The following is a 27,825-nucleotide window of genomic DNA, read 5'->3' as shown; positions in this document are numbered from 1 at the left end:
CAAAACCAGGAAGCTGCCACTCTAGCTTCAGAGGCCTACATCATGCCAGGTCTTCTACTATCCTGAATCTATTTCCGCTCAATGGGCAAGCCTCAGAGACAGAGAACCTCTGCTGTAACCCACACTGGTCAAATGCATGCCCAGCATCCCATTTATCTCAGTTCAAATTTCAAGTGTCATGTGACTGCATCTGAAATGGAAGCTGAATCACACCTCGATCATCAGCTGAAAACGAACTGGAGAAATCTGTTTTAGCTTCCTGCTCTTCACAGGAAAAGGAAGTCATACTCGAAGAAAACTGGAATAGATAATTCTGAGCCAAACCTCCATGACTGCCTTAGAATTCACTCACCTCTCCACATTCAGCTCTGAAAATTCCAAACTTTTTTGTTTTGTTATACAGAGAATTTGATCCATCTTTGGACCCAACATTCCTATTGTAAATAAGTTTTTAATAAATCCATATTTGGGACTTCCCTGGTGGTCCAGTGGTTAAGAATCCGCCTTCCAGTTCAGGGGACATGGGTCTGATCCCTGGTTGGGGGATTAAGGATCCCACTTGCCATGAGGCAACTCGTAAGCCTGTGCACCACAACTACTGAGCCCAGGCACAGCTAGAGAGCCCACATGCCACAATTAAGACCCTATGCAGCCACATAAATAATTGAAAAGTAAATATATTCAATAAATTGATGGGAGGTTTTACAAAAAGGTACACAAAATGAATATCCAATTTTTGTTTTTCTCCACACAATACAAATGGTTCTATGTAGTCCTGATGTGATTTTTACAGTCAACACAAAGTGCAACACCTTTACGTTTTAATGGAAAAGGAGATGATAATTTTTAATTACAAATTCAATTACAATTTCAAGAAAAGATATATCTATACACTGACTTTACAAACATACAGAAAAACTGGACTTTGAAGCCCTAATGTTTCAAAAGTGTTCATTTCCCTCCATACAAACCAGTATTACTCAGCAACACTACAACTGATTTTAAAAAAATAGAATACGCTTCTAAGATGCAGTGCTTTGTCTTTTCATTGGTACAACTCACCAAGGCTGTTTTTGCTCTCAGCACCCTGGGTTCACCAGGATATGATCCAAAGCAAACCAGCCTTGAAGTTTAAAGAAACCTTTTCTAGGAACCTGGTTTCCTGTCTCTCCCCTCCTATGAAGAAGCTGTCCCCACCCGCATGATTCGGAACAGCATGTTGATGTTGTTGCTTCGAATTGCGTCCCGACAAGCAGTGATCACCTGGTTCTTTGGTTTGCCAACTGTCAAGGAAGAAACATCAGATCCACATGAGCCAAAAAATGATAAAAGCGAAATTATAAATCAGAAGCCATCTTTAGAAACAACATAAAACTAGGGTAGGGAAGAGTTAGAGATAATACAAATTTAAAAAAAAAAATTTTTTTTTAATTGTTTATTTTTGGCTACACTGGGTCTTGTTGCTGCACTCGGGCTTTTCGAGCTGTGAGGAGTGGGGCTGCTCTCCAGCTGCAGGGCATGGGTTTCTCGTTGCAGTGGCTCCTGCTGCCGCAGAGCCCTGGCTCTGGGGTGCTCGGGCTCAGGAGTGGCGGTGCACGGGCTTAGTTGTTCCACGGCCTGTTCAATCTTCCCTGACCAGGGATGGAACCCACGTACCCCACACCGGTAGGCAGATGCTCAACCACTGGACCACCAGGGAAGTCCTAGATAGTACAAATTTATCATATCTTACCATTCCCTAAAAAAGATATTCTCATGAGGAACTTTAATCACAAACCAAGCTTAGAGACCATTGTACACCTAGAAACTTCAGAGTCAGTTTTACAGAAAAGGATCCAAGCTTATATTCACTTAGCAAAGATTATTTCTAAAAGGAGGTCAAAGCACTGACCCAAAACAGCAGATTCCAATAGGAGTATTTGAGTATTTAAGGCTTTCCTCTTGGGAACATGTCACTCAGTTTATCTTTAGAGGATGCAGCAGGCTCGGGAAGATCTCACATGCCTTGGACAACTAAGCCCGTGCACCACAACTCCTGAGCCTGTGCTCTAGAGCCCGTGAGCTGCGACTACTGGAGTCCTTGCACCTAGGACCACTGCCGGCTCCTGCTGGCCACAACTGAAGAAGGCCCAAGCACAGCAATGAAGACCCTACACATAGCCAAATATAAACAAGTCTTTAAAAAAAAGAAACAAAAAAGGAACTGAAAGTCATTCCCCTCTGAAGTTGGCAGACTAACTAAAGCCAAACAGTAGGTTGGCTAAACTCAAGTGAATGGTACCAACTTGAATGTGAAAGGTATCTTTATAGATACAAGCCCTGATAGGAATTCTTGAAGCTAACACCATCTTTAATGCTTCTCGCCCCGAAATTAAAGATGAAATGCAGTGCTATAAAAAGGGACTTACCACGCAGACGACCTGCTCTTTGAATGGCTTGATTTACCGCTTTGAGGCTTCCCAACAGTTCTGTGTGATTGTTACAGCGAATTTTATATCCATTGAGCAAGTCTTTATTAAGGTCATAGAGTTCCATATAGCGATTCTTCATTGTTTTCCTGTGTACATCAATAGAAGGTTAACATCACTGGACCTCAGTATGGCAGGCTTAAATGAAGACTTGCAAACTTCCTAGACACATTTAATAAACGATCAAATGAGATTTTTAACTGTACTGTCATTAAAACAGGGTAACTTCTAAAGTCTGCTTTGAAAACATTGAGAATATTCTATGAACTATTCTGTTTCTTCCAAATAAATGGAAGACAAGTGGCCTTCCTTGGTTATTAATCCGTGGTTTGTTTGAATTTAGGAATCAAGAATTATCGTGCCCATGATATAAGGGGTAGGGACAAGTGAGCAAGGTGACAGGCTATATTCCAAGCTTCAGATTAATACTGACAGTTTCTTATCAAGCTAAATATATACTTACTGTACAACCCAGCAATCACATTATGACACATTTCACATGGAAACATGTCTGCAAAAAACCTGTATGCAAATATTTATAGCAGCTTTATTCTCAATCACCAAAGTCTGGAAACAACCCAAATCTCAATTAATTGGTGGGATATTGACCAAGTATGGATATTAATACAACAGAATATTCAGTAATAAAATGGAGTGGACTACTGGTAACTTACAACTATGTGAATGAATCTCAACGGCATTATGGTACCTGAAAGAAGTCAGACTCAAAAGGCTGATTCCACTTATATGGATTCCATTTATATTATCTGATTCCATTTATGTGACAGTTTGGGAAAGATAAAACAATAGGAAGAGAAACTCGATCATTGGCTGCCATGGACTAGAGGTTAGGAGAAGTACTTGACTGAGGTAGTAGCAACACAATTGTATAAATTTCCCCAAATTTATGAAGTGTAAACCTAAAAGGGTAAATTTTCCACATGTATAAGTTACATATCAACTAACTTGGCTTTAAAAAATAAAAACCGTGTACATCTGACAGTTCCTAAATGAAATATAAATCAAGAAAAAAGGAATTTAGAGGTTGTTGGTTACTTCCCTCCAGTTTTTTGTTTGTTTTTTTTTGTCGCTCAGTCATGTCCGACTCCTTGCAACCCCATGAACTGCAGCCTGCCAGTTTCCTCTGGCAGGAAGATATCCAGGAATTAACCAGGCAAGAATATTGGAGGGGGTAGCCTTTCCCTTCTCCAGGGGATCTTCCCGACCCAGAAATTGAATCTGGGTCTCCCGCCTTGCAGGCAGATTCTTTACCGTCTGAGCCACCAGGGAAGCACAGTCAAATGCCTAAAGCCAGCAACATCTCTGCTTTAAAAGAAAAAGCCAGAGAGAAAAAAAGGGGGAGTCCTAGAGATAAAGCACCTGTCGTTGCCATGGGACATACTCACATGTCCCTCATCAGACGGGCATCTTCAGCTTGGACCAGCAAACTGCGGATCAGATTAGAGTTATCCGCCATGTCAGCACTGAGCTTCTGATGCACGGAGTGGTATTCGTCCACCTGGAAACCATGAACACCAGGAGTTAAAAAGGCCTCACCAACTTCCTGGAAACTAAATAAGCTGAGGAGGAGCTATCTTCTCTATACCGAGGCCCTGTTTTTTCTGCCATTGACTTGTTCTATCTTAACTATTCTCTGTTGTTTCATCTCCTCTTCAGTGAAATACTCAAAATGACATTCTGTGTCAAGCTCTTCCACATCCTAGCATTGTGAGCCCAAGAGACACAAATACTAACATTTTAGAGGTTTAGGGTGGGGATGTTATAAGTGGGGACCCATCACAAGCCTTACTTTTGATTTTGCGTTCTTTGTTGTTGTTTAGTCAATAAGTCACATCTGACTCTTTGTGACTCAATGGACTGTAGCCCGCCAGGCTCTTCTGTTCATGAGGTTTTTCAGGCAAGTATACTGGAGTGGGTTGCCATTTCCTTCTCCAGGGGATGTCCCTGACCCAGGGATCAAATTCGTGTCTCCTGTATTGACAGGCAGATTCTTTACCACTGAGCCGCCTGGGAAAGCACTAAGCCAGAATGCAAGGTAGATATAACAGATAAGATGAAAGTCTAGCAAAAGAAAATGTTAATATATATATTTTTCAAGTATCCTTCAAAACCAAGCACAGAAAGCAGGTGCTCAAGCTAACCACTCACTTTTACAAAAGAAATCCTTTAACTCATGAATTCTCTAATACTAGCTCAATTTTTAGTTTAAGAATTTTCCAAAGTTAAGACATGACTGTCATGTAATATACGTACATTTGTAGTCTCATCAATTTAACAGAAGTATTGCAAACATTATTACAACACCGTGTTCTCACAAATTCATCCACCAGGTGCCCTCACCTTAACTAGCACTTTTCGTAATTCTTCAAAGTAGACAGGGAAATCGGCTTCAACCTGAAGGTCTTCAATAGCAAAAAACGATGCCATCGACTGGATGATATCACCAGCCAAATCGATATCATCAGTATTTATAGTGATCTATCCACAGGAAAAAAGACAAGTTAGCATCCTCAAATAGCTGGAACAGTACCTGAACTTCCCCATATTCAACACATTTATTGAACATAAATTTATATGCAATGATAAATAAAAATAAGGTCCAGCCCTCAAGGAAATAACATTATTTCTAGCAACAGGCCAAAAAAAAAAAAAATCCTTTTGCCTTATAAATGGAACAACAAAATCATTCAAACAATGAAAACATTGTGTTCTCTGTATTCCTAAACCATTCCAAACTAGGTGACAGACAGGTGAAGGGAAGTGGGGGAGGGAGGTAGAAAAACTGCTGATCTACGTTATACGCCTGTGTCAGAGGTGATAACACAGTCTAGGTTGAGACATGTGGTTTTACGACCTTGAGATTGGTGTCACCTGCCTCACTTTACACTGAGTGTTAAACGTTTACGTGAGAAATCTGTGTCCATGACAGTAAAAATTACCTCCCCACTAAGTTTAATCTTTATATACAGCTGGCCGCCGTTCCGTAGGGATGTGAAACACACTTGAAATGGAGCGTTCTGAATGTTAGTGCCCTCTGGTAACAGAAAGTTCTGGTTGAGCCACGTAACAACCTTAAAGATGAAGAGTGTGAAATGAATCTCCATTTTTAAAGTACAGTCATTAAGAGCTACCCTTCTTTCTAGTTTTACTACTTGGTTAAAAAAAAAAAAAATTACAACTCTTCCCCCACCAAAAAAACACTATTCACACTCCTTTTTCCCACCTGATACATGTTCTAAGTAACATGCACAATTATATCTAGTCCCATAGCATGCATTTTCTACTCAGACATATGGACATATATATTTTTAACATTTTTATTTATTTGTTTTTACTTTCTGGCTGCACTGTGTGGCATTCGGATCTTAATTCCTCAACCACGGATTGAACCCAAGCCCCTGTAGTGAAGCATAGTCTTAACCACTGGATCACCAGGGAAGTCCCCTACTTAGATATAACCTTATATGCAATGTAGATACGATTCAAGTACTATGCTAATTCTGTTTACAAGATAGCTCTTCTGTGGCTCTAGCCTGCTTAAAATCATTCTACTCCATCCTTTAATACATTTAAATAAAGTTTGCACGCACAGACAGAGATAACATCCACACTGTAAGTAAAGAATAAATCTTAATATAAATAATAGTAATACTTTACAGTGGTTTATGATACAAGTTCCACATAAGATCCACTTGTGAGGCCTTTTGGAAGGGGCCACCTGTAGAGTTTCAAGTTTCAAAGGCCAGAAAGGGGCCTGAGAATTTCCATGATTAAAAAGCCTCACTGAGAATTCTAAAGTCCAGCCAAGGTTAAAACTCACAGGTATTACTAGTCCTTTAAACTTTACAAAGTGCTATTATGCCAATTATGTAATCCTCAGGGGCCCCCTGTGAGGTAATACTATCCTCAGTAAGGGGAACGCGGCAAGACCCCTAAGAATTTACTTAGTTAAGGTAGCACTTGAACCCCCACAATATTCCCATTTCCAAGGGCCACTCTTTCCATTCTGATGCAGGCTCCTCTTAAAACACTAGATCTGGACAATCCCACTAAGACTAACAAAAAGAGGAATTACAAACTGAGAGGAATTCACCTGTGACTAAGGATTGCTTCGGTAAGTAACTTTGAATTAATGATTCAAAATAAATATTTCTGAATTGATTAGCCAAGATAAAAATTTTTGAATAATTTTTTCAAAACGGAAGAAGTTAAAAAAAAATGGAAGAAGTTATTTTAGCAACATTTTTGGTACTTGTTATAAACTATCCAACTCCAAGCTAACTCCTTCATGTCATATTTACTGCTACCAAATAACACACTCATGTAATTTCCCCTTTTCTGTGAAATAATGTCAAAGATTCTAAAGTGCAAAAGGGTTGCAAAGAGAAAAGCCAGACACTCACCCTCTGGGCCCGTTCTGCGATGATAAAGTTGACGTGACTGACGGGCTCACTGGCAGGGTCTGGGCTGGTGAGTGCGTACATGGAGAATCGGGGTAGCCGTCTTGTCAGCTCAAACACGTGAAACTGGGTGCTATGGCCAACCAACGGAATAGAAGAGAACTGTTTGTGTTGAATGTTATTTCAAAGGGAAAGCCCCCCCCCCACCATAAACATAAGGTCACTACTGAGTCATCAAGCTGTTACTTAAGGGTTTCACTAAAGAAACTCTGTCTACTCTCCTCCCCCCACCCTCACCTCAAAAAAAAAAAAAAAAAAAAAAATTGAGGGTTCAAGTCCCACAGTAATGGGGTTTGGGATTTAGAGACATGAGTCTGTGTATACATATACACACACCCAGGGTTTACAACACCCAAAAAGGAATGTGAAAATGTTTCTATCTTCCATAAATCTAGTGCTTTTCTTCACTGGCTGAGGTTACATATGACTGTCATATAATGGAACCTAAACCCCTGTAGTCTTGGTGGCCAAAACTAAATTATCCATTAAGTGTACTTTTGGAATTGCTGTGAATATGAAATCATCTGACTAAAACCAGAAATAACCATTTCAAACTTACATACTTTTTATTTATTTTTTGGCAAGATTTCAAATTAGAGAAATAAGAAGTCATGGGAAACCTTGCCTGGGTGGAAAGAGCCATTAAGTGGCTTCTCTGGCCCCAGAAAATCCATGGCAAAGGGGGAAATCTACACATTCTACTCTCCTCTCAGTGCTGCCTGGACATGAACCGCGATGTGCAATGGGTCACCTGCTCCTGTAACCCACGAAGGTTTTCAAGTGCAGGTCCATGGGGACGTCTTTGGGAGGTGTGATGGGGATGCGGACGGAGCTGGAAAGGTGGTGAACACTGGGGTGCACCACGTGGCTTTCACCTGCAAAAATGCCCTCCGCAAAAATCAACACTGCTCGGATGATGGTGTCTGCAGGGAAGAGAGGAGACAGCAGTCCAAGAGCCGCCCCCAGACGACACAGGTGCCAACGACCACCAGCCGTGTGTCAGTAACACCTTACCATTAGAGGTGGAGATGCACAACTCGGCATGGGCGGCCTGCATCTCGCCCCCCAGGTTGACGGAGAGGGCGGTGTGGAGCTTGGTGTTGGCCGGGATCACGCCCCGATGCCCATCAGCCTCGTTCAGTGGACTGCTCAGCTCTGCCTGCAAAACACAACCCCCCTCACTTCCAACTCAGTCCCAGAACAGTGAACTCATGTCAATTTTAAATAATACAGCTATTTGGCTTCAGAAGACAGATCCCCTGTCATCTTAAATTCATCTGAGTCTTTAAACGTCAGAGAACTCACCTCATTAGTGCTTTCGCTCTAACCTGGCCTTTTCCCAAAGGAAAATACTCTCATCTCTTCCTGTGGTTAGGGACCACTGTCCCCCAGCACGCCTTTTGCATTCTAAAAAAATTATTTATTTACTGGCTATGCTGGGTCTTCGTTGCTGTGTGGGCTTTTTTCTCTAGCTGTGGCTAGAGGGAGCTACTCTCTAGTTGCAGTGCACAGGCTTCTCACTGCAGCGGCTTCTCTTGTCGCAGAGCACAGGCTCTATGGCGCCGGGTTCAGTCCCTGCAGCTCCCTACGGCAGACTCAGTAGTTGCGGAGCACAGGCTTAAGTGCCCCGAGGCGCTGGGATCTTCCCGGACGAGGGGTCACACCCACGTCTCCTGCACAGGCAGGTGCAGTCCTTACCACCGAGCCACCAGGGAAGCCACCCACCTTTTACACTTTTCTGTATTGTTTTGTCTTAAATGACTAAAGAAATTCACTTAGTTTAGCAAATTCAAACAATTATACATGATGGGACAAATTAAAATCCTACTCCCCAGCTCACCCTCCAGCTAGTTGGATAAGTACATGTACACACATACACACACACACACAATACCACACCCAGAGTCTCTGCAGTTGTCCGTCCATGTTTATGTTATTTGTGGTTGAAAAAGACAAAAGATACTCTAAACACACTATTCTTGCTTCCCTTCACTCAATAATACCAGACATCCTTCCACATTAGTCCACGTGTATATACTTCATTCTTTTGAGCTGCTTAATATTCCCCAGCCCACCCTCCCAGGACTGGTCAAAAGTTACTGCTGCTTCCACTTGTTCCCTGCTACAAACAGTGCCGCAGTGTGTTTGAACACTCGTGCAAATCTCTCTCTGGCTGAGCTCCCGGGCAGTGGGATTTCTGGGTTAAAGGACACGTGCCCTCTTCATTCTGACACTGGCAAAAAGGCCAGGCCATCTGCCCGCCCATAAGCGGGGAGGGGGAGTCCCCGCCTCGCCAGATGTGGAGACCCTCCTCCTTTCCCAGCCACCCATCCTCCCGGTCACTCTCAGCCTCCCGCGTGCCCGTCCCATCCAGTCTGACCTTGGCGTTGTCCTCATAGTTGCGGAGCTCCAGCAACAGGTTCTGTTTTTTCTGACTCAGCTCCCGGATCAGGTCCTGCTCTAGGCTGGTGTCCATGAGGTTGCCTCTCATCTCAGCTGTGCCCGGCAGGTAGCCCCGGACTGACAGGAGGGGAAAAAAAACCCATAGGACTGAGGGAGGGCCCAGGCACAGCCAGGTCTTACTTTTAAGTCATCAATGACCTAATCTTAAAATCTAAGTTCTCATTTCCCCAGTTCAGGTGAATTTATTAGGACGAAAGGGTATCTGCACAAACACTTAATGGTGAATCTCCCGGGCTTCTGACCCAATCAGACTGAGAAATCTGACTTATCAAGGATCTCTCCTATCCCGATTTACTTTCTCCATCCACCGAGCAGCAGATTAACTGTTGGCAGCCATCCATCCGGTAATCTCCCTCCACCACACCAGCAATCGCAGAAGAAAAGCTGTCCTTAAAGATGACCTCCCCGGTCCGGTCATTTCGAGCATCGACCTAAAAATAGAACAAGAACTTGAAAATAGCTTCTGCTACAGGTTCTTAAAAATGACACAGAATTTTTAAAGTTCAATCAGCTCTAGAAGTTTTTAAGAGGGCTCCAAGGAGGGGACTTCCCTGGTGGTCCAGTGGTTAGGAATCCACGTTCCAATGCAGGGGATAAGAGTTTGATCCCTGGTGGGGTAACTAAGATCCTATGTGCCACTGGGCAACTAAGCCCTCTCGCCACAACTAGAGAGCCTGCACACAGCAGCGAAGGATTCCTCAAGCTGCAACTAACGCCCAATGCAGCCAAATGTAAAAAAAAAAACAAACAATTTTTTAATGAGTACTCCAAGGGGCCCCCCCTGTGGCTTCTCAATACTTACCTATAACCAGGGGGCCAAGGGACCTCACTCAGCTCTGCTTTTTCTTAAAAGCTATTTTACATACTGGCCTAGTATTTCATTTGGAAAAGTGGGTTGGCTGAGAGACAGTACTTTTAGAGAATATATAACACAGTGTGAAAGTCCAAACTGCCCAGGTTTGAATTCCAGCTTTGCCACTCACTACCAGTGGGATCTTGGGCAAACCTCTTAAACATTCTGGACTTGGCTTCCTCATCTGGAGATCAACAGTAAGAACATGAGGAAAATAACTGTATCTACACGTCAGGGTTGTAACAAGGTCTAAAAGGGTTAATGTGTTAGGCAGGTAGAACAGGGATGGCACATAGAAGTATACAAGATATATTAGCTCTACATACAAATTTCACCTGTATTATATGTAAATATATAAAGTATATTACACCTAAAGTTTTTATTTATCTGGCTGCACTGTGTCTTAGTTGTGACATCAAACTCTTAGCTGCAGCATGGGATCTAGTTCCCTGACCAGGGATCAAACATGGGCCCCCGGCATTGGGAGTGTGGAGTCTTAATCACTGTTCCACCAGGGAAGTCCCCAGTTTTATATCTAAAGTTTGAAAAATGCCAAGCAAGCCCGGTCTTCCACCATCCACCCTTCTGGAACAGCCCTGTTTAAGGTCCCTCTGCCACGAGAACTACTGAGATACTGCAGAGAGCCCTACAATCGTCCACATCTCCTCTTCCCAAAGGAGGCAGATAAATAAATCACTGACCCTTCAGAAACGAATGCCTCACAAAACAACAGGGAAGGATAACCACCTAAAATGAGCTTTTGTTCTAAGCAAGAACACATGCACTATTGATAAAAGGCTAGCTACAGAAAATGTAACAGAGCAAGCATCTCAGTGACCACTATTTTTGTCTTTTCATAAACAGCCTTCTGGGCAAAATTTTGCAGTGAAAAACACACTAATTTAGGTCACAGCTTACTACCAGCTCCTACCCCTTGGCTGGAGAATACCATACTCTTAATAACAACATCAGGTCAGCCTGAAAATTATGGATGCTAAAGCTAGTAAAGCAATGAATGGCCTGTACTGACCAGAGTTCCTCACACATTAACAGAAGCCTCGAACTCAGACTGAACTGACCTTGCTTCTTTCTAACTTCTCCATGACCTTCAGCACTGCGTTTCCGCAATATTTAGCAAATAAGAGGGTTAACTTGCTAACTAAGAAACAGGGCTACAAATCTGTATTTCTGTGGCTTTTCTATTCTTTTGCTTTATCCAACATGAAAGTTTTGCCATGCAAAAGATGACCCTCCAACTCAACAAATGACCTACTAAAGAAAAAGTTGGTTGGCTAGTTGCTTTTAAATTAAGTAATTTTGCACCTATGTTCACCTGGTGGATCTATATTCCTTTTAATGTTGTTTCTGTTGAGTGCCGATACCAATTGTTCCACTTATATAATGAACTGTATAGTTTGCTTACCTTTCATATAGCTTAGAACATACAAATTATGATTATGTAATAGCAATTTTGTAAAATTTTGAAAGCATTTAACTAGACAGACTTCGAGGTTCAGAGTCAGATCTGAAGGTTACTTTTGATAACTTCTTAAGTCAAGTAGTTTTCTAATTCTTGGATCAATCATAATAATTCATATTCCCCCAGAATAGGGTCCCCTTTTATGGATTTTCAAGTTTTTTGATAAGAAACTACACAAGTCATCCTTTGTAATTTTCAACACCCATACCAAAAACAAAACCAAGTGGAGAAGTAGGAACCAACATAACAGTTTTTTTTAATCTGTTTTTCACACAACACCAAAGGAAGGTTATAAGACACTGGTCAAAAGTGAAGGAAAAAAATCAAAGAAAAGCTAGAACTAGCTGATCTCCTTCAGGCAATCAGCGCTGAAAGACGAAAGAGCTAGGGCAAATGGTATCCATGGAGATCTGGCAGCTCCTTCGGCAGTTTCTAACAAGACAATCCTGACTTGCCAAGAGACTGTACAAACTTCTGATTTGAAGTTAAAAAAGGAAAGAAGCAAAAAAAAAAAAACAAACCCTAGTTTGAAGTTATAGCTTGGAAAACAATGATGACTCTTCCCACTAATTCTAAGATTTTAGTCAAACTTGAAGATTTACTAGAAAAGAGCTACATACACAGTTCACTACTAGCTTACTAAAAATCCTTTTTTTTTTTTTTACTTGCCTATGCCTGTGATCAACTTGATTAAATTGATTCCCATCCCTTCAAGGAAGGGACTCAGACCTTTCTGGAGCTCTTCCCCCAAATAGGGCTTATAAACCGAAAGGATGCTCGCTCACTCTCCAGTGTTGATAATCAGAGCAGGGGGAGAAAATCCAGGAAGGTTAAGAAGTTACATTTGAAAGCACAGCCGAGAAACTCACGTGCATACTCTCCTGTCACTGTTTGGAGTCAGGCAGCCCATATATCTCAGATAGTTATGACTTTAAATTATACTTGAACACTACTCTTTAAACTTACCTTCCCATTGGCCCAACCAGTGATCAGTTCACACACTCCATCAGAATTAAGGTCAAAAGCATGAATACTCATGGCATGATTTTTGGACTGAAAAGGAATTTCATTAATTAGTATAGAAATCTCTCAATAAGTATAAAATCCCTGAATATCAGAGGCTGTATCATACAAACTTTAATTCTCCAGTATCGGGCTGTTTTGTCATAAACTCCAACGGTGCCATTGGAAAGGGCATAACCAAATCGATTGCCATACATGGGGCAAAGAGAGGTGATGATCTGCAAAAAATAATGAAAAAGATAAAGTTCATTAAGGCTCAATTTAGTGCAAAATGACTTTATAAAACTGCATACCTTGCTACAAGTGTGTTAAAATTAGGTCTAAATGCACTTCCAATCCACTAGCGGGGACTGTGTTCTCTATGATCCATGTCCTCTATTTCAGATTTGGATCATAAGAATTAAACTCACAAAGTTTACTGTTTTAGATCAAGCATATGTAGCAAATTTCAACAAATTTTTTTTTTAAATAATAAAATCGAGGAATTAAGAAGGAAATAAACTATGCACACAAGATCTGGACTATGTAAAATTGATGTTATACATACTAGCTCAAAATATTTTAATGATTATTTCCATTTCCTTAACTTACAATATCCTACAGTCTAAATTTTAAAAGGACTTATAAAATCCACAATTAAATATCTTTTAAGAGTATACTTTTCCAAGGTATAATTTACTCTTTGCTAGAAGAAAACATAATCCTTTAAAAAGCAAAACCCCAGGATACCATGGATTTGTACATATCTAACAATACACAGGGAGAAGGCAATGGCACCCCACTCCAGTACTCTTGCCTGGAAAATCCCATGGACAGAGGAGCCTGGTAGGTTGCAGTCCATGGAGTCGCTAAGAGTCGGACACAACTGAGCGACTTCACTTTCACTTTTCACTTTCACGCATTGGAGAAGGAAATAACAACCCACTCCAGTGTTCTTGCCTGGAGAATCCCAGGGACAGGGGAGCCTGGTGGGCTGCCATCTATGGGGTCGCACAGAGTCGGACACGACTGAAGCGACTTAGCAGCAGCAGCAACAATATACAGACTGCATATGCTATACTGGAGTATTAATAGGACTGTTAAGAGGATGTAACACACTTAAGAGAATTTACAATTACAATTTACAAAATCTACAATTTTAGATACTTAACAAAATTATCCTTAAAAGTTAAAACCGAAGTTTAAAGATATCTATGACCCTGCAGATCTACTTTCTAATTCTGACTAATGTAAGAGATACTAAGAAATAAACTGTATAAAGTAGAGAATAGTTATGTAATTTCTTCTACACCTACAGCTTTTCAATAAAACCACCCACTTCACTTAACTCTGAATACAAAGCGCCATGTGGGACTCCAGAATTATTTAGCTCAAGGCATTCTTTGGCAGCACTGTTCATAATTTTGCCGATGTGCAAAAACACATTTGAACTAAGAACAAAATCAAACCAGAGGACAAGAAAACGGCCCTGAAATGAACAATCTTATAAAGTCCACATTTTCCTAAATTTAGCCCGTTTCCTTAGATCCCTTAGTCCTTTATGAGGTCACTAGTTTCTTCTTTTGTGGACTAGAGATCAACAGGCACGTCAAATTCCTCGCTGTTATTTCATGGTCTCCTGTTCTTTTCTAGGATTTAGGAAAAAGGTGTTTCACAGAATGTACTCCCCTCACATCTAGTATTGACAATTAACAGAAATCCAACAAAACCTCAATGATTCCCCAAATGAGAAAAGATTTACTATGAATTTAAATGAAAGGGAAATGGTAATGCAGAACCCAGCACTTACAGGTCAGTAATTCTCAAGCTGGCAATCCCCTTCAACAATCTAATGAAATTAAAAGACGCTTACTCCTTGGAAGGGAAGTTATGATCAACCTAGATAGCATATTAAAAAGCAGAGACATTACTTTGCCAAAAAAGGTCTGTCTAGTCAAGGCTATGGTTTTTCCAGTGGTCATGTATGGATGTGAGAGTTGGACTGTGAAGAAAGCTGAGTGCCGAAAAATTGATGCTTTTGAACTGTGGTCTTGGAGAAGACTCATGAGAGTCCCTTGGACTGCAAGGAGATCCAGCCAGTCCATCCTAAAAGAGATCAGTCCTGGGTGTTCATTGGAAGGACTGATGCTGAAGCTGAAACTCCAGTACTTTGGCCACCTCATGCGAAGCGCTGACTCACTGGAAAAGACCCTGATGCTGGGAGGGATTGCGGGCAGGAGGAGAAGGGGACGACAGAGGATGAGATGGCTGGATGGCATCACCGACTCGATGCACATGAGTTTCAGTGAACTCCGGGAGTTGGTGATGGACAGGGAGGCCTGGCGTGCTGCGATTCATGGGGTCACAAAGAGTGGGACGCGACTGAGTGACTGAACTGAAGGACGCTCTCTCTAGAAAAGCAGACGTGAAACACATACAGGTACACAAAATCCCCATATGGACACACATCTTCAGATATGCACTGCTTTTGGCACTCACTTTTCCCCTTCATTTTCCTCTACCCACAACTATCAGCTTACAACCATAAAAAGTGTGAGTACATAAGAAGTAGAGTCAGGAAAAAAAAAAGTAGAGTCAGATTAAGTAAAAATCTATAGTAAAAGTGAAGAAGTGAAGTGAAGTCGCTCAGTCATGTCCGTCTCTTTGTGACTTCATGGACTGTAGCCTACAACGCTCCTCCGTCCATGGGATTTTCCAGGCAAGAGTACTGGAGTGGGTTGCCATTTCCTTCTCCAGAGGATCTTCCCGACCCAGGGATTGAATCTGGGTCTCCCGCATTGTAGGCAGACGCTTTACCATCTGAGCCACGAGGGAAGTCTATATAAACCCTTCAAAATCACTGGTAACACTTTATTTATCAATATGCACATTTTGCTTTTTGGTCTCCCTTTTGCAGGCAGGGGAACAGAAACCTGATGTTCCTAAACAGCTTTTGTAAGCGAAGAGAAGCAAGGATGAGTTCTCATCCCAAAGTGAGTTCTCAGGCTGCTGCCCTCAATCTTTTCTGATACAACCTCCCAAACACCAGTAGATACAATTCTGCACAATACTACCATTTGGATCTCTAAGACTTCCTTCTGTTATTTTTCTTTTCTGTCCATTTACAGGGCTCACAAGTCAAAGCTCCTTTATTTCCATCTCCTTCCTTAATTTAGAATATCCTAATTATCTTTTTGGTTTCCATCTGGGTCAATCCTGGAAAACCAGCAGCAAATAAATATCCTAAGAATACCAAACCATAACGGATAAGGGCAATCTTTAGACACTGTTCAAAAAAAATACAACTCTTTCAGAAACATTTCAGTTTGAATTACATGAGTAATTCTAATCACAAAGAAACTAGTCAAGTTCTCTGACATCTAGTTTTTAAGTTTACCAACAGAAATGTGCCTAAGAAGTACTTAATTTGAATGAAGAAAAAAAGCCTAAAACCCTCACAGATACAGTCCATTCAATATTCAATCCCATTTAATACACATGATGAGAAGCAGGAGGAGGACCTGACCATGCCACTTAATAGCCATGACCTTTTGAGAGTAACTTAACAAAGAAACATAACATGTTCCCTCATCTGTAAAACGAGAACTACTAATTCCTTCATAATTGGGCTGTTGTTGGATTAAATGAGTAGCTCATATAAATAACTTAAAACAGTGTCTGGCATGTATCAGGTGCACAATAAATGGTTGCCATTATTATTATTATTATTATATAATAGCTCACTAAAAGAAATACCTTTTTGTGCTCCATAATTTTTGTCCAATCAGTGTTTTCAAAATATAACTTTTTTCTTTTTTTCATTGGAGTACAATTCTAGGGCCTCCCTCCCACCTCCCCTTCCTCTGGGTCATCAGAGAGCACTGAGTCAAAATATATCTCCATAAAGGATATTTAAGGCTCCTTTTTCTGTAACGTACTGCTCTGTTTAATCCCCACAGTCTTTACCGTAAAACTGGGTAGTGAGATGTCCCAGCACTCTCTCTTTATGCTACATTTAACTATGCTAATCTGTCAAGGTTATCATAATTCTGAGGTGGTGCTTACCTCTGTTTCTGTTATTTCTGCCACAATCTCATCTTCTTTGAAAACCCGGATATCAAAATCCTCAGATCCAACAAGAAGCTGAAAGGAAAAAAAAAAAAAAAAAATCAGGCATATTTAGTTCAGTAAGTGAAGACAGCAAAATTTCCATAAATAAAACAAAAAAACTGCATGATACTTTGTATGCTGCTAGAGCCACCCAGGAATTCCAACTTCTCGGTGATGGATGCTCAGAAAGGTTCCTTCCAGTGAGAAGGTCATGAGTTGGTCAGTGAAGAAAGTGGTTACTATAGACCCTGCCACGTGGGCACCTCCTACCAGAACAAGTTCTTTCACCAGGCACCTGAAAATGCTCCCTGACTCAGCATCTGTCTGCCCGCAGGTGGAAGCCCTGCTTCAAAAGCCAGAGCCCAGTATCTGCAGACAATCGGAGGGTAAGTCAATGTCCAACACAGTAACTCACTGGCTGCTCAAGAGGTTAATTTCTAGAGAAAGTGTTAGAGTAATTTAAAAAGCTAAAAACCAATCTCTAAAACTTCCAGATTCCTGAAAAAGTTGGCCAAAACTGAGACCTAGGTACTAATATGATTTTAAAACACTGGAATCAAGTTATAAGACTGTGAATATGACTGTGATCCCAACAACTATTTTGCCCTCTCCCCCATCAGGTGTCTTTGAAGTATGGTCTTGATCTCTCTATTTGACAAACCCAAGTGAATTACTGTTCAAAAGAGAAGAGAAAGACAAATGAGGCCAGTTAGTTCCTCATTCAGGCAACAGAAGAGCGAAATCAACCCTGAGAAGCTAACACTTCTCTCAACACTATGGTCACTGTCTGGGGAAATGTATGTACTCAGCTGAGAAGTACACACAAGAGAAGGATCTCCTCCCCCACATACCTCTTTCTTCCCATCACCATCGAAGTCACACAAGGCCAAGGAATGAACGTTATCGCCAGTAACCTGAAAATAAAGCCCAAGTCATTACTGTGCCATTTCTATTCACTTAATCCAAACACAGGAGCTACATGAAAGACAGGATGAAATAAACCACGAATTTAAAATTCACATTACTCATTGCCTTTTTTTAATGTATAAAATTACAAATCCTGTTTTATTTTGTTTCCATTATTCATTACTGTCAGTGGTTTAAAAAAAAAAAAAAAAACAAGCAAACAAGACCTAAAGAACATTAAAAAGTAAAAATGCTTAAGAGTACTAAAGAGAGTATTTTGTTCTTCATACCGTCCAGAAGAGATCATTTCCTTCATGATTGAAACCCTGCAGAGCACAATTTCCACCAATAATTGCAAGAGGAGAGGTAATGTCTCCCAACGTCCCCAGCACGATTGCATTGGCCCCATCTGCTACCTAAGAGGAAAAACAAAAAAGACAAACCCTCAAGGACGATGCTGCAAGGCACACTGGAGGTAACATACATCCTTCTTTTCATCTGGAAACTCAAAGGCCTCTGTCATCATTCCTGAGAAGCCAGCTGGTCTCCTGAGAGGCAGGCCAGAGCTGTAATCAGACATAATGCCTTTAACACACCCACAATTTTGTAATCTATTTTAACCACTTTAGATGGAAAGCTATTAATACTGATTAATTAGTTCTCTTACTACTGCTCATTTTTAATTATAAGTACTAAAAACTACAAGCACCTATAGATCCACCATTCTGAACTAGTCAATGTCTCAGACTTCTTGAATAAAGTACATAAGCACAGTTTGATGAAAATGTTCTAAAACTGATTGTGGTGATGGTTACACAACTCTCTGAATAAACTAAAAACTACTGGACTGTATGCTTTAAATAGGCGAACTGTATGGTATGTGAATTATATCTTAATAAATCCGTCATAGAAAAAAAGTAAAAAATTACATGTATATATTATCATCCCATTTTGTAAACAAAAAAAGAATTCACTCACAAATACTAAGTAAAAAGTCAGGATAAATCAATCAAGAGTTAAGTGTTATTTCCAAATGAAGAAATTATGGGTGATTATTTTTACTTTGCTTCTATTTTTATATAATAAGTATGGATTATCTGAGTATTAAAGTTGCAGCAGCCTGTAGGTGGCAGGCTATGGTAAGTGCTTCTCCTGGAAACTGCAATACTAAACTTCAGTGCAAAGCCACCAGGAGACCTGTTTGCTGGCTTTCTGGCTGCTGGCTGAATTTTTAACGACAAATCTTGACAGATGAAAGTATCAACAGATATGCTGTTGTTTTTCAGTTGCTAAGTCGTTTCCAACTCTTTTGCAACCCCGTGGACTGTAACCTGCCAGGCTCCTCTGTCCATGGGATTTCCCAGGCAAGAATACTGGGGTGGGTTGCCATATCCTTCTCCAGGGAATCTTCCCAACCCAGGGATCAAACCCGCACTTCCTGCATTGGCAGGTGGGTTCCTTACCTCTGAGCCACCAGGGAAGCTATCAACAGATAATACCTCCTGAAAGATAATCTGGAGCGTCACCAAATGATTACCAACCATGACCAAATAAATAAGTGTCAATGAGATGTAAATGGCAAAACATGCATTTTTTTTTTTAAACTACACGACAACAGCCACATAATAAACCCAAATAAACGTCTGATCTCTTTCAAGCATTTAAAAAAAATAAAAAACCAGTGGAAGTGGGAGTTTTATGGTTATAAATGGGTATACTTGCCTCTCTGTAGAACAAATCTGAATTATTGTAGACATCATAAGCTAACAGATTGGTCTGTGTCCCCACTAAAAGAGCATCATAGCCAAGTTCAGGGTTCAGTACTCCTGCGGTCAGGCAGCTGACTGTCTGGTTAATGTTGAGAAGTGAAACATCAGACTCCAGGGGGCTCTGGAGGACCCTGGGTGCATCGAGATGTTGGCTCCGTGCATGAGGGTTGTGAATAAAAACCTAAAACAAAAAGTTAATTACATCCCCCTTAACATCAAAAAAATGTAAAATTAACATAGTTTTATTAAAAGGCTCAGGTTATTAACAGATTACCAACGTTAACAAGAAGGGATTTAATCATCCACAAAACTTAAAAACACCCATACACAGTTCTGTGCATGGCTGGCTTTCAATCACTTCAAACTGTGGAAATCCAGTGGCTCTCAGCCTTGTAAAGACCGAGATATAATGCCCAAGACCTAGCTGTCACTTCCCAGGGCAGCTTACATACAGCCAACCGGCCGGACATTCAAGCACTCTTACAAACCAGCCTTTTCCTGGTCAACCTATAGGAAACTGCTATCAGTTACAATGAGATTGAGCACACAGATCAGAGAAAACAGTAATAAACACTTCATTATCTTTCATCCCAACGCCTAACAAATTCACTTCCTGACCCTTAAAACTGATCGGTAGTAAATCTGTCTTATAATCCTAAACTGAGTCACACAAAGCAAGCTTCTTGAAGGCTTTCATAGTCTATACAAGTAAAATTAATTAACTCCAAGTTAATTAATCTAGCAGTTTCAACTATCACAAATATAATCATCTGAGTATCCTTACAAATCTTTAAATTTCCTTGGGCTTCATATGTAAAAGGAGGTCTAGACTAGAAGAAGCACTCTCAAGAGGGATGATGTTGCTCCCAAAATGGGTAATTGGGTTTGGGGAGGGGAGGATCTTAGACATTAAGTCATAGAGATACAGTACAGAAATTTCATTAGGAAAATTTTCATTTTCTGAAAAAAAAAAAGCAATATAAAGGCAATATGAAAAAAAAAAAGGATGAGAAACCAGAGATCCCTAAAGCCCCCATCTAGTTCTAAAATTTGCTAATTTTATTTTACTTATTTATTTTTGGCTGTGTTGAGTCTTTGTTGCTAAGAGCAGGATTTTTCTCTAGTTGCAGTGAACAGGGGCTACTCTGGTTGCAACGCACAGGCTTCTCCTTGTGGTGGCTTCTCTCATCGCGGAGCACAGGCACTAGGGTTTGTGGGCTTCAGCAGTTGCAGCTCCCAGGCTCAAGAGCACAGGCTCAACAGTTGTGGTTCATGGGCTTAGCTGCTCTGAGAAAATTTTCTAATTTTAAATGAGCATTTCAACCCTTTGGTGTAAATCTGTAACCCGGTGAGGCAGGTTTGGATGCTCGTCACTCAAAAGGCCAATAGCCGAGAGACAAGTGTTGGTGAGAAAGGAAATTTTGCTTTATTCAAGAGGCCAGAATCCTGGGAAGAAGGCAGACTAACACCCTGAGACTGTCTCCAAGTTGCCAGATAGGAGACAAAAATATTAAAGGCAGTGTGGGCGGGAGGGGGGGCGCAGGGCATGTGAGCAGCTCGCGAACAATTCTTGGGCTGGTTGGCATCAAGGGAGGTTTTAAGCATCACCTGTCTTCTGGTTTCAACCCAGTCCGGGGTCTATGTGCTCATGATCAGCAGTTTTCAACTGGTAGGGGTCTGCTTCCTATAAAAACTTAGGAATGTGTGTCAGATCTTCATAGTTTTTAGGGAACTGGGAGTTTGGTTAACTCTATAGTCCAAACTGTTCCGTTTCCCAGCTTAAATGCTTGTTTCTACATCTTCACATTCCTAGACATTAACATCTGAGCCAGCCTTCTGAGACTCAAGGGAGGCCTGGGAGACTAAAGCTTTTCAACAAATAAGTAGAGGACACAGCTGGTTGGCGGGGAGGGGGTGGGGGGGGCTGTCCCAGGGAGGCCCCCGAGGGTCCAGCTTGGTTACAGTCTCCCCTTTTCTCTGATACTCCTTAAGCCTAAGGGTGTGGAAGAAGAAAGGACATAGAGGAAATAGAGAGTTTTGGATAGAGAAGTTAAATCATTAACTCGGTAGAGGAACTCAGTATTAGGGCACTCGGTTTTAAACCCAAGCAGGATTAATTTTAAATTGTTATCTAAACAAGGTAACCTATTCAACAAAAGATAATTTTTATAAGACTTATTAGACTTAGATGTCCATTGACAGATGACTGGATAAAGCAGTGGTGGTGCATATACACAATGGAATACTACTCAGCCATAAAAAAGGAACGAGTTTTAAGTCGCTTGAACTGAGGTGGATGAACCCAGAGTCTGTCATACAGGGTGAAGTAAGTCAGAAAGAGAAAAACATATATCATATATTAATGCGTACATACGGAAACTAGAAAAATGGAACTGATGAACCTATTTGCAGGGCAGGAAGAGAGACGCAGACATAGAGGACACAGTGGGGGAAGGAGAAGGTGGGACGAATTGAGAGAGTAGCGCTGAAACATATACATTGCCATATGTAAAAAAAGACAGCTAGTGGGAAGTCGCTGCATAACACGGCAAGCTGAACCCAGTGCTCCGTGACAACCTAGAGGGGTTTGGGTGGCGGTGAGGAGGGGTGTGGAAGGGACGTGCAAGAGGGAGGGGGTTATGTATACATATGGCTGATCCATGACTTTGTACAGCAGAAACAAACCACCTTGAAAAGCAATTATCCTCCAATTAAAAAAAAAAAGATTGGTGAGAAATCTATAGAAAAGGTGTGTAGCTACTGAATATTGTGTTCACGCTCTCATTTGTGTCATACTTTACAACATGTTTTTATAAACATTACTGCATTTGGTCCTCCGGATATACAGAAGAGGTGAGAGGGGTTAAGGCCTTTCCTTCCCCAAGGTCTCACCACCGATAAGTGACAGGAGTCAGACACAAGCCTGGTGTCAGGCTCCACTCATCTCCAGCCATATCTTACTTCCTTTTATAACAGTCTTGAACAAAAGAATTCTTACAGAGTCTTCTAGTAATTAGATAGGCTGAAAAAGAACTGGAAGAAAAATAACCTGTGGACTTCATGTTCATTGTTATTGGGATGAACGGGGTTTGAGGTTTATTGCCAGAGTCCCAGGAGTCTGGTTCTTCCCACTGTTTTCTACATACAGAAATCAGTGCCCAGGAGACTCCTCTGGCCCACAGGCTCAGTCACTCCCAGGGCCTTTATCCAGGGCTTCCCTGGTGGCTCAGGGGTAAAGAATCTGTCTGCCAATACAGGAGACCCAAGAGACTAGAATTCGATCCCTGGGTGGGGAAGATTCCCCGGAGGAGGAACTGCCAACCCACTCCAGTATTCCTTCCTAGAAAATTCCATGGACAGAGAAGCCTGATGGGCTACACTCCACGGGGTCACAAAGAGTCAGACATGACTGAGCGCACACACACACACACACACACACACACACACGGTGCCTTAAAGCCAAAGAGTTGGCTGTAGTTTACACATTTGTTCTAGCCGAGGGGGTGCTGCTGCAATATATATTCCATGGTGAGAGGAAACATGTCCCCAGATGAACTAATGTTCATCCTGCACGAAATTCCTTTTCAAAATATCCTCGCTCAGGTGCAGAGACCAGTTCCCAATAAGTCAGCCCCACCTTCACAACAGAGTCCCACAGAAAATGACAAAATCCTGTTTCTAAAGACATGGGCCCCCACAGTCAAGGAGGGCTTCAGCCTTACTGGAGATGTTTGTTTTTAAAGGAAATTATATTTTTGTGTGTCGTTTGGATCATAAAATGGTGCCTTATTTTTTTTTTTTAAGTCTAAAGATCAGGTCAGAACTTCCCAGGTCTGTTTTTGAAATTCTGAATATAAAGTGTCTGATTAGAGAGAACATAGGAATTTCCATCTCTCCCTTTTTCCCCTGTCTTCAGAAATAGACCGAGAATAAGGTGTCCATGCCTCCCCCTCTAGGTCACATTCTAATGAAAGGGTTTCCAGACAAACCTGCTTCCACTCCTGCTTCCCCCTCCCTGCATCTCTGTTGCAGTACCAGCCAGTAATTCTTCATCTGAAACATAAACCAAATCCCAATCACCCATTTTATCAAAAATCAAGGTCTCTGCTGTGGCCTATGAGGCCCTATATGATCCAGCTAGTGGCCACCTCACTGCTTCCCTCATTCCATTCCAGTCCCAGAAGCCTTCCTGTGTTTCCGGAACACATCAAGTATACCCTCTACCTCAAAGCCCGTGTGTACTTGCTGATACACTTAATTCCACCTATCTGCACGGCTTGTTTCATTTCCTTCAAACCTCTGATCCACAGTTATCCTATCAGAAACCTATCTGATCACTCTGTCTAAAACAGCCATTACCCCTCTGCAGACTGTGTGTATCTGTTTACTGTCTAGCTCCTTCTCTCAAATGTAACCTTCAAGGGAGTGGACAGAAGTGTTAATCGCTCAGTCGTGTCCAACTCTTCGCAGCCCCATGGACCATAACCGAGGAGCCAGGCTCCTCTGTCCATGGGATTTCCCAGGCAAGAATACTGGAGTGGTTTCCCACTTCTTTCTCCAGTGGAGCTTCCTGACCCAGGAAACAAACCCATGTCTCCTGTGTCTCCTGCACTGGCCGGCAGGTTCTTTACCACTAGCGCCACCTGGGAATAAAACCAGTAAGACTTGTCTGTCACATTCACCCTTGTAACTACAGAGTTAACAACAGTGCCCAGCACACAAGTCCTCAATAAACCCAGGGCTGAGCTATCAATGGGACCTTTTCAGCCCATTTATGTAGCTGCTGTGTACCTACAGAAAAACCAATATGAATTTCTTTCTGTTATTTGTCAGTGCCTCCTCACATTATTACAGCTAACATTATTACATGCCAGGCTCTGTGCTAAGTGCTTTCCTCCATCACACAACTTTTTTGAAATGAATCACTACTTTTTAATTGATGCATCCCAAGGCGGAGCAAATGAGAAAACATATTGGAGGTGGAAGTGTCTTGAAAACTATAAATCATTATATAAATGTCAACTTGTTAAATCCACACTGGGTCAGAGAACAGGCACTCTAATCTCATTTCTACCGCTTTCCAGTTGAGCAACCTCAAACATTGCTTTGAACCTCTCTAAACCATTATTTTTAATCAGTAAAGTGGGAGTGATAAAAAGAAAATAACAGCTAACAATTAGTGATCACTGCCTATATGCCAAGAGCATGACACATAGTAACTTACTTAATCCTCTTAACAACTCTATGTGGCAGATACTATTAAGCACCTTGCCCAAGGTCATGAAATCAGTAGGTACCAAAGCCAGGATCTATCACACCTGTGCTATGCTACAGCAGTTGGCAATTTAGCAAGGACGCTGAGATAATTAATGTAATAAGGCTTTGTAACTGTTAGCAGTCATTAAACTCGGCGTCACTGTATTCCATGTTTTTTGGGCATTCCTCCAACAGCACGCAGTGCCCTGATTTGCCCTGTCTGTTGTCCTTCTGGAGCAGAAGCTTTCTGAAAACACGGACTCCAGCTTTATCTCTGAATCCCCAAGATCTAGGACAAAGAAGGTGTTCAGTAAGTATGGTGAGATGCTGAATGACGGTATCTTTTTCGTCTCCGCGACGCCCACACTTTGCACAGCGCAGGGTACACAGTAAGCCCCTAATAGGTACTTAGTGAATAAATTACAGGAAGAGACATGAATGTACATGGATAAAGATCAAAAGAGCAGTTTGCACCATTTAAGTTAGAGGTATCTATAATTTTTTTTTCCCCTGCCGTAGAGTTGCTTGGCTATGAGAGGCAGTCTGAGATGCTAGGAGGTTCCCAGCGAAGGGCAGAGGTTCTGGGCTTGAATCTGGGGTCCTCCATTACTGCTAACCCTGACCAAGGCCTTCCCTGCAGGGGACTTCTCTTCCCTATGCTCCCTATCTGTAAAGAGACTCCAACACCATCCGAGTCTAAGAGCCTGAAGACAAGTTAACTGCTCGGTAGGGCCGTTCCGCTTGGTTATTCAGGATTTCTGCGCAGAATGGAGAGCTGGCAAGACTACGGACCCGTTGCCGGGCAACCGTGGCTGGGGGCGGGGTCTGAGAAGGAGCGGCGGGATTGCAGGGACGTGGCCCGCGGAGGTCGTGGGAACCCCGGGGGCCCGGGCCCCGTGCGGGTGGGAACGGGTGGGAGCGGTTACCTTGCCCGCTTGGGTAGCGGCCGCCAGGCACGGGTGAGTCCCGTCGTAGCGCCCTACGGCCACCATACGGGGGTTGATTTTGTGGCGCAGTTTCAGGGTGAACACGGGCTGCAGCATGTTGGCGGCGGTTCTGGAGAAGAGAGCTAGTGGCCCGAGACCGGCGCTGCGGACCCGGCCTCACCGAGGCGTTGAGAGGCGCGGAGACCAGACCGGATCGTGTCTGGCTTCATCAGGCCTGGGGGGAAACTGAAGACTCGAGTCGGACTCGAGGCCGCGAGCTCTTTCTGCGGCTGCGCAGGCCCGCCCACCGAGTTCTGCAGCTGCGCAGTCAGGCCTCAAGCGCCGCTAAGGCTGAACCTGGGTCTCGCGGGTGGGGTTCTGCCATTTTCCTGCTGTAACTTACCGGCGTTGGATTCAACTCAACTCCGGGTCTACAGTGGCGGTGTTTGAGCCATCGTACCCTGGGGCTTCTCATTCTAGCACCACAACCAAGCTGCCCAACTGTTGCAGCTTACACATACTTCTATCTACCCCACTCCAAGGGCTTATTCACTAAATATGCCTTGAATGTGTGTGTTAGTCGCTCAGGCGTGTCCGACTGCTTGCGACCCCATGGACTGTAGCCCGCCAAGCTCCTCTGTCCATGGAATTCTCTAGGCAAGAAATACTGGAGTGGGTAGCCATTCGCTTCGCCAGGGGATCTTCCCCAGCCAGGGACTGAACCCGTGTCTTTTGCATTGCAGGCAGATTACCTTCTGAGCCACCAGGGAAGTCCAAGGGGGAGACTAGCATCACCGACTCAATGAACATGAGTGTGAGCAAACTCCGGGAGACAGTGAAGGACAGGCAAGCCTGGCTCACTGCAGTCTTTGGGGTCACAAAGAGTCGGACATGACAGTGACTGAACGACAAAAACGCCTTGAATATCTACTCTTACTTTAGCTGTTATGTTAATGCCCACAGTAATTACTTAATATATCAATCCTGGGGGAGGGGGGGAATCATACTTTAAACTCTAATCTTTAAATCAATTTCTTCGCATTCATTCAGACATTTATTTTTTGAGACTTTACTATGTTTACAGAGGATGAGAAGGTTGGATGGCATCACCGACTCAATGGTCATGAGTTTGAGTAAACTCTGGGAGTTGGTGATGGACAGGGAGGCCTGGTGTGCTACAGTCCTTAGGATTGTAAAAAGTTGGACAAGACTGAGGTACTGAACTGAACTCAACTATGTGTCAGGACCTATTCTAGTAGTAGTGATATGGCAGTAAACATAAGACAAACCTCTGGCCTCCTGAAGCTGACATACAAGTCAGAGGAGACAAACACTAAATGAGAAATACATGTGGGAAGTCTTTTGGTGGTAAGTGGTAAAGAGGAAAGAGGGATGGAAGTTTGGAGAAAGTGCAATTTTAAATAAAGTAGTAGGGAGACGTCCCTGGTGGTTTAGTGGTTAAGAATTCACCTGCCAATGCAGGGAACATGGGTTCTATTCCTGGTCCAGGAAGATTCCACATGCCATGGGGCGACTAAGCCTGTGTGCCACAGCTACTGAGCCTGCACACCTAGAGCCCATGCTCTGCAACAACAGAAGGCATCAGAATGAGAAGCCTTTAAACTGCAGCTAGAGAAACTGAAAGTTGCTCAGTCATATCCCACTCTGCGACCCCATGGACTGTAGCCTGCCAGCCTCCCATGTCCATGGAACTCTCTAGGCCAGAATACTGGAGTGGGTAGTTGTTCCCTTCTCCAGGGTTTCTTCCCAACCCAGGGATTGAACCCAGGTCTCCTCATTGCAGGTGGGTTCTTTACCATCTGAACCACCAGGAAAGCAACTAGAGAGTAGCAGAGAGTAACCCACAGTCACTGCAACTAGAGAAAGCCCATGTACCACAACAAAGACCCAGCCAGCCAAAATAAATAAATAATTTTTAAAAATATGGTGGTAGGGAAGAGACCTCACTGAGAAAGTGACATTCAGGCGAGAATCTGAAAGGGAATCAGTTTTGAGAAAGTGTGTTTTGGCAGAGGAAATTCAGGTGCAAAGACACTTAAAGGATCGCTCTGACTGACTTCTGAAAATAAACGTTTAAGGCTGAGGGATGA

General features: G+C 42.4%; 1 protein-coding gene across 1 annotated transcript; it reads right to left on the bottom strand.

Moving 5' to 3' along the window:
* Nucleotides 1-813: 813 nt before the first annotated feature.
* Nucleotides 814-25,993, bottom strand: BBS2 (Bardet-Biedl syndrome 2). Its single transcript, XM_065925359.1, has 17 exons — nt 25,715-25,993; nt 19,482-19,713; nt 18,054-18,175; nt 17,709-17,771; nt 16,813-16,890; nt 12,882-12,986; nt 12,712-12,798; nt 9,708-9,843; nt 9,330-9,469; nt 7,964-8,108; nt 7,701-7,872; nt 6,893-7,022; nt 5,429-5,560; nt 4,830-4,967; nt 3,875-3,987; nt 2,409-2,557; nt 814-1,283 (listed from the first exon to the last, which is right to left on the bottom strand). Exons 1-17 carry the CDS (start codon nt 25,829-25,831, stop codon nt 1,177-1,179), a joined length of 2,166 nt encoding a protein of 721 aa, XP_065781431.1. The 5' UTR covers nt 25,832-25,993; the 3' UTR covers nt 814-1,176.
* Nucleotides 25,994-27,825: the final 1,832 nt, after the last annotated feature.

Source organism: Muntiacus reevesi, chromosome 2, assembly GCF_963930625.1.
Source record: "Muntiacus reevesi chromosome 2, mMunRee1.1, whole genome shotgun sequence".
In the NCBI taxonomy this organism is placed as follows: Eukaryota; Metazoa; Chordata; class Mammalia; order Artiodactyla; family Cervidae; genus Muntiacus; species Muntiacus reevesi.
Note: the sequence above shows the minus strand (reverse complement) of the source record. Positions and strands in the feature narration are given on the sequence as shown.

What these genes read in the sequence shown, in the direction of transcription:
- BBS2 (XM_065925359.1), bottom strand. Translation starts at nt 25,831, where the DNA reads ATGCTGCAGCCCGTGTTCACCCTGAAACTGCGCCACAAAATCAACCCC. An exon ending in TTTGTTCTACAGAGAGGCAA is followed by an intron (nt 18,176 to 19,481) that starts GTATACCCATTT and finishes CCTCTTAGGTAG; the next exon opens with CAGATGGGGCCAATGCAATC. An exon ending in GAAATGATCTCTTCTGGACG is followed by an intron (nt 17,772 to 18,053) that starts GTATGAAGAACA and finishes CTTTATTTTCAG; the next exon opens with GTTACTGGCGATAACGTTCA.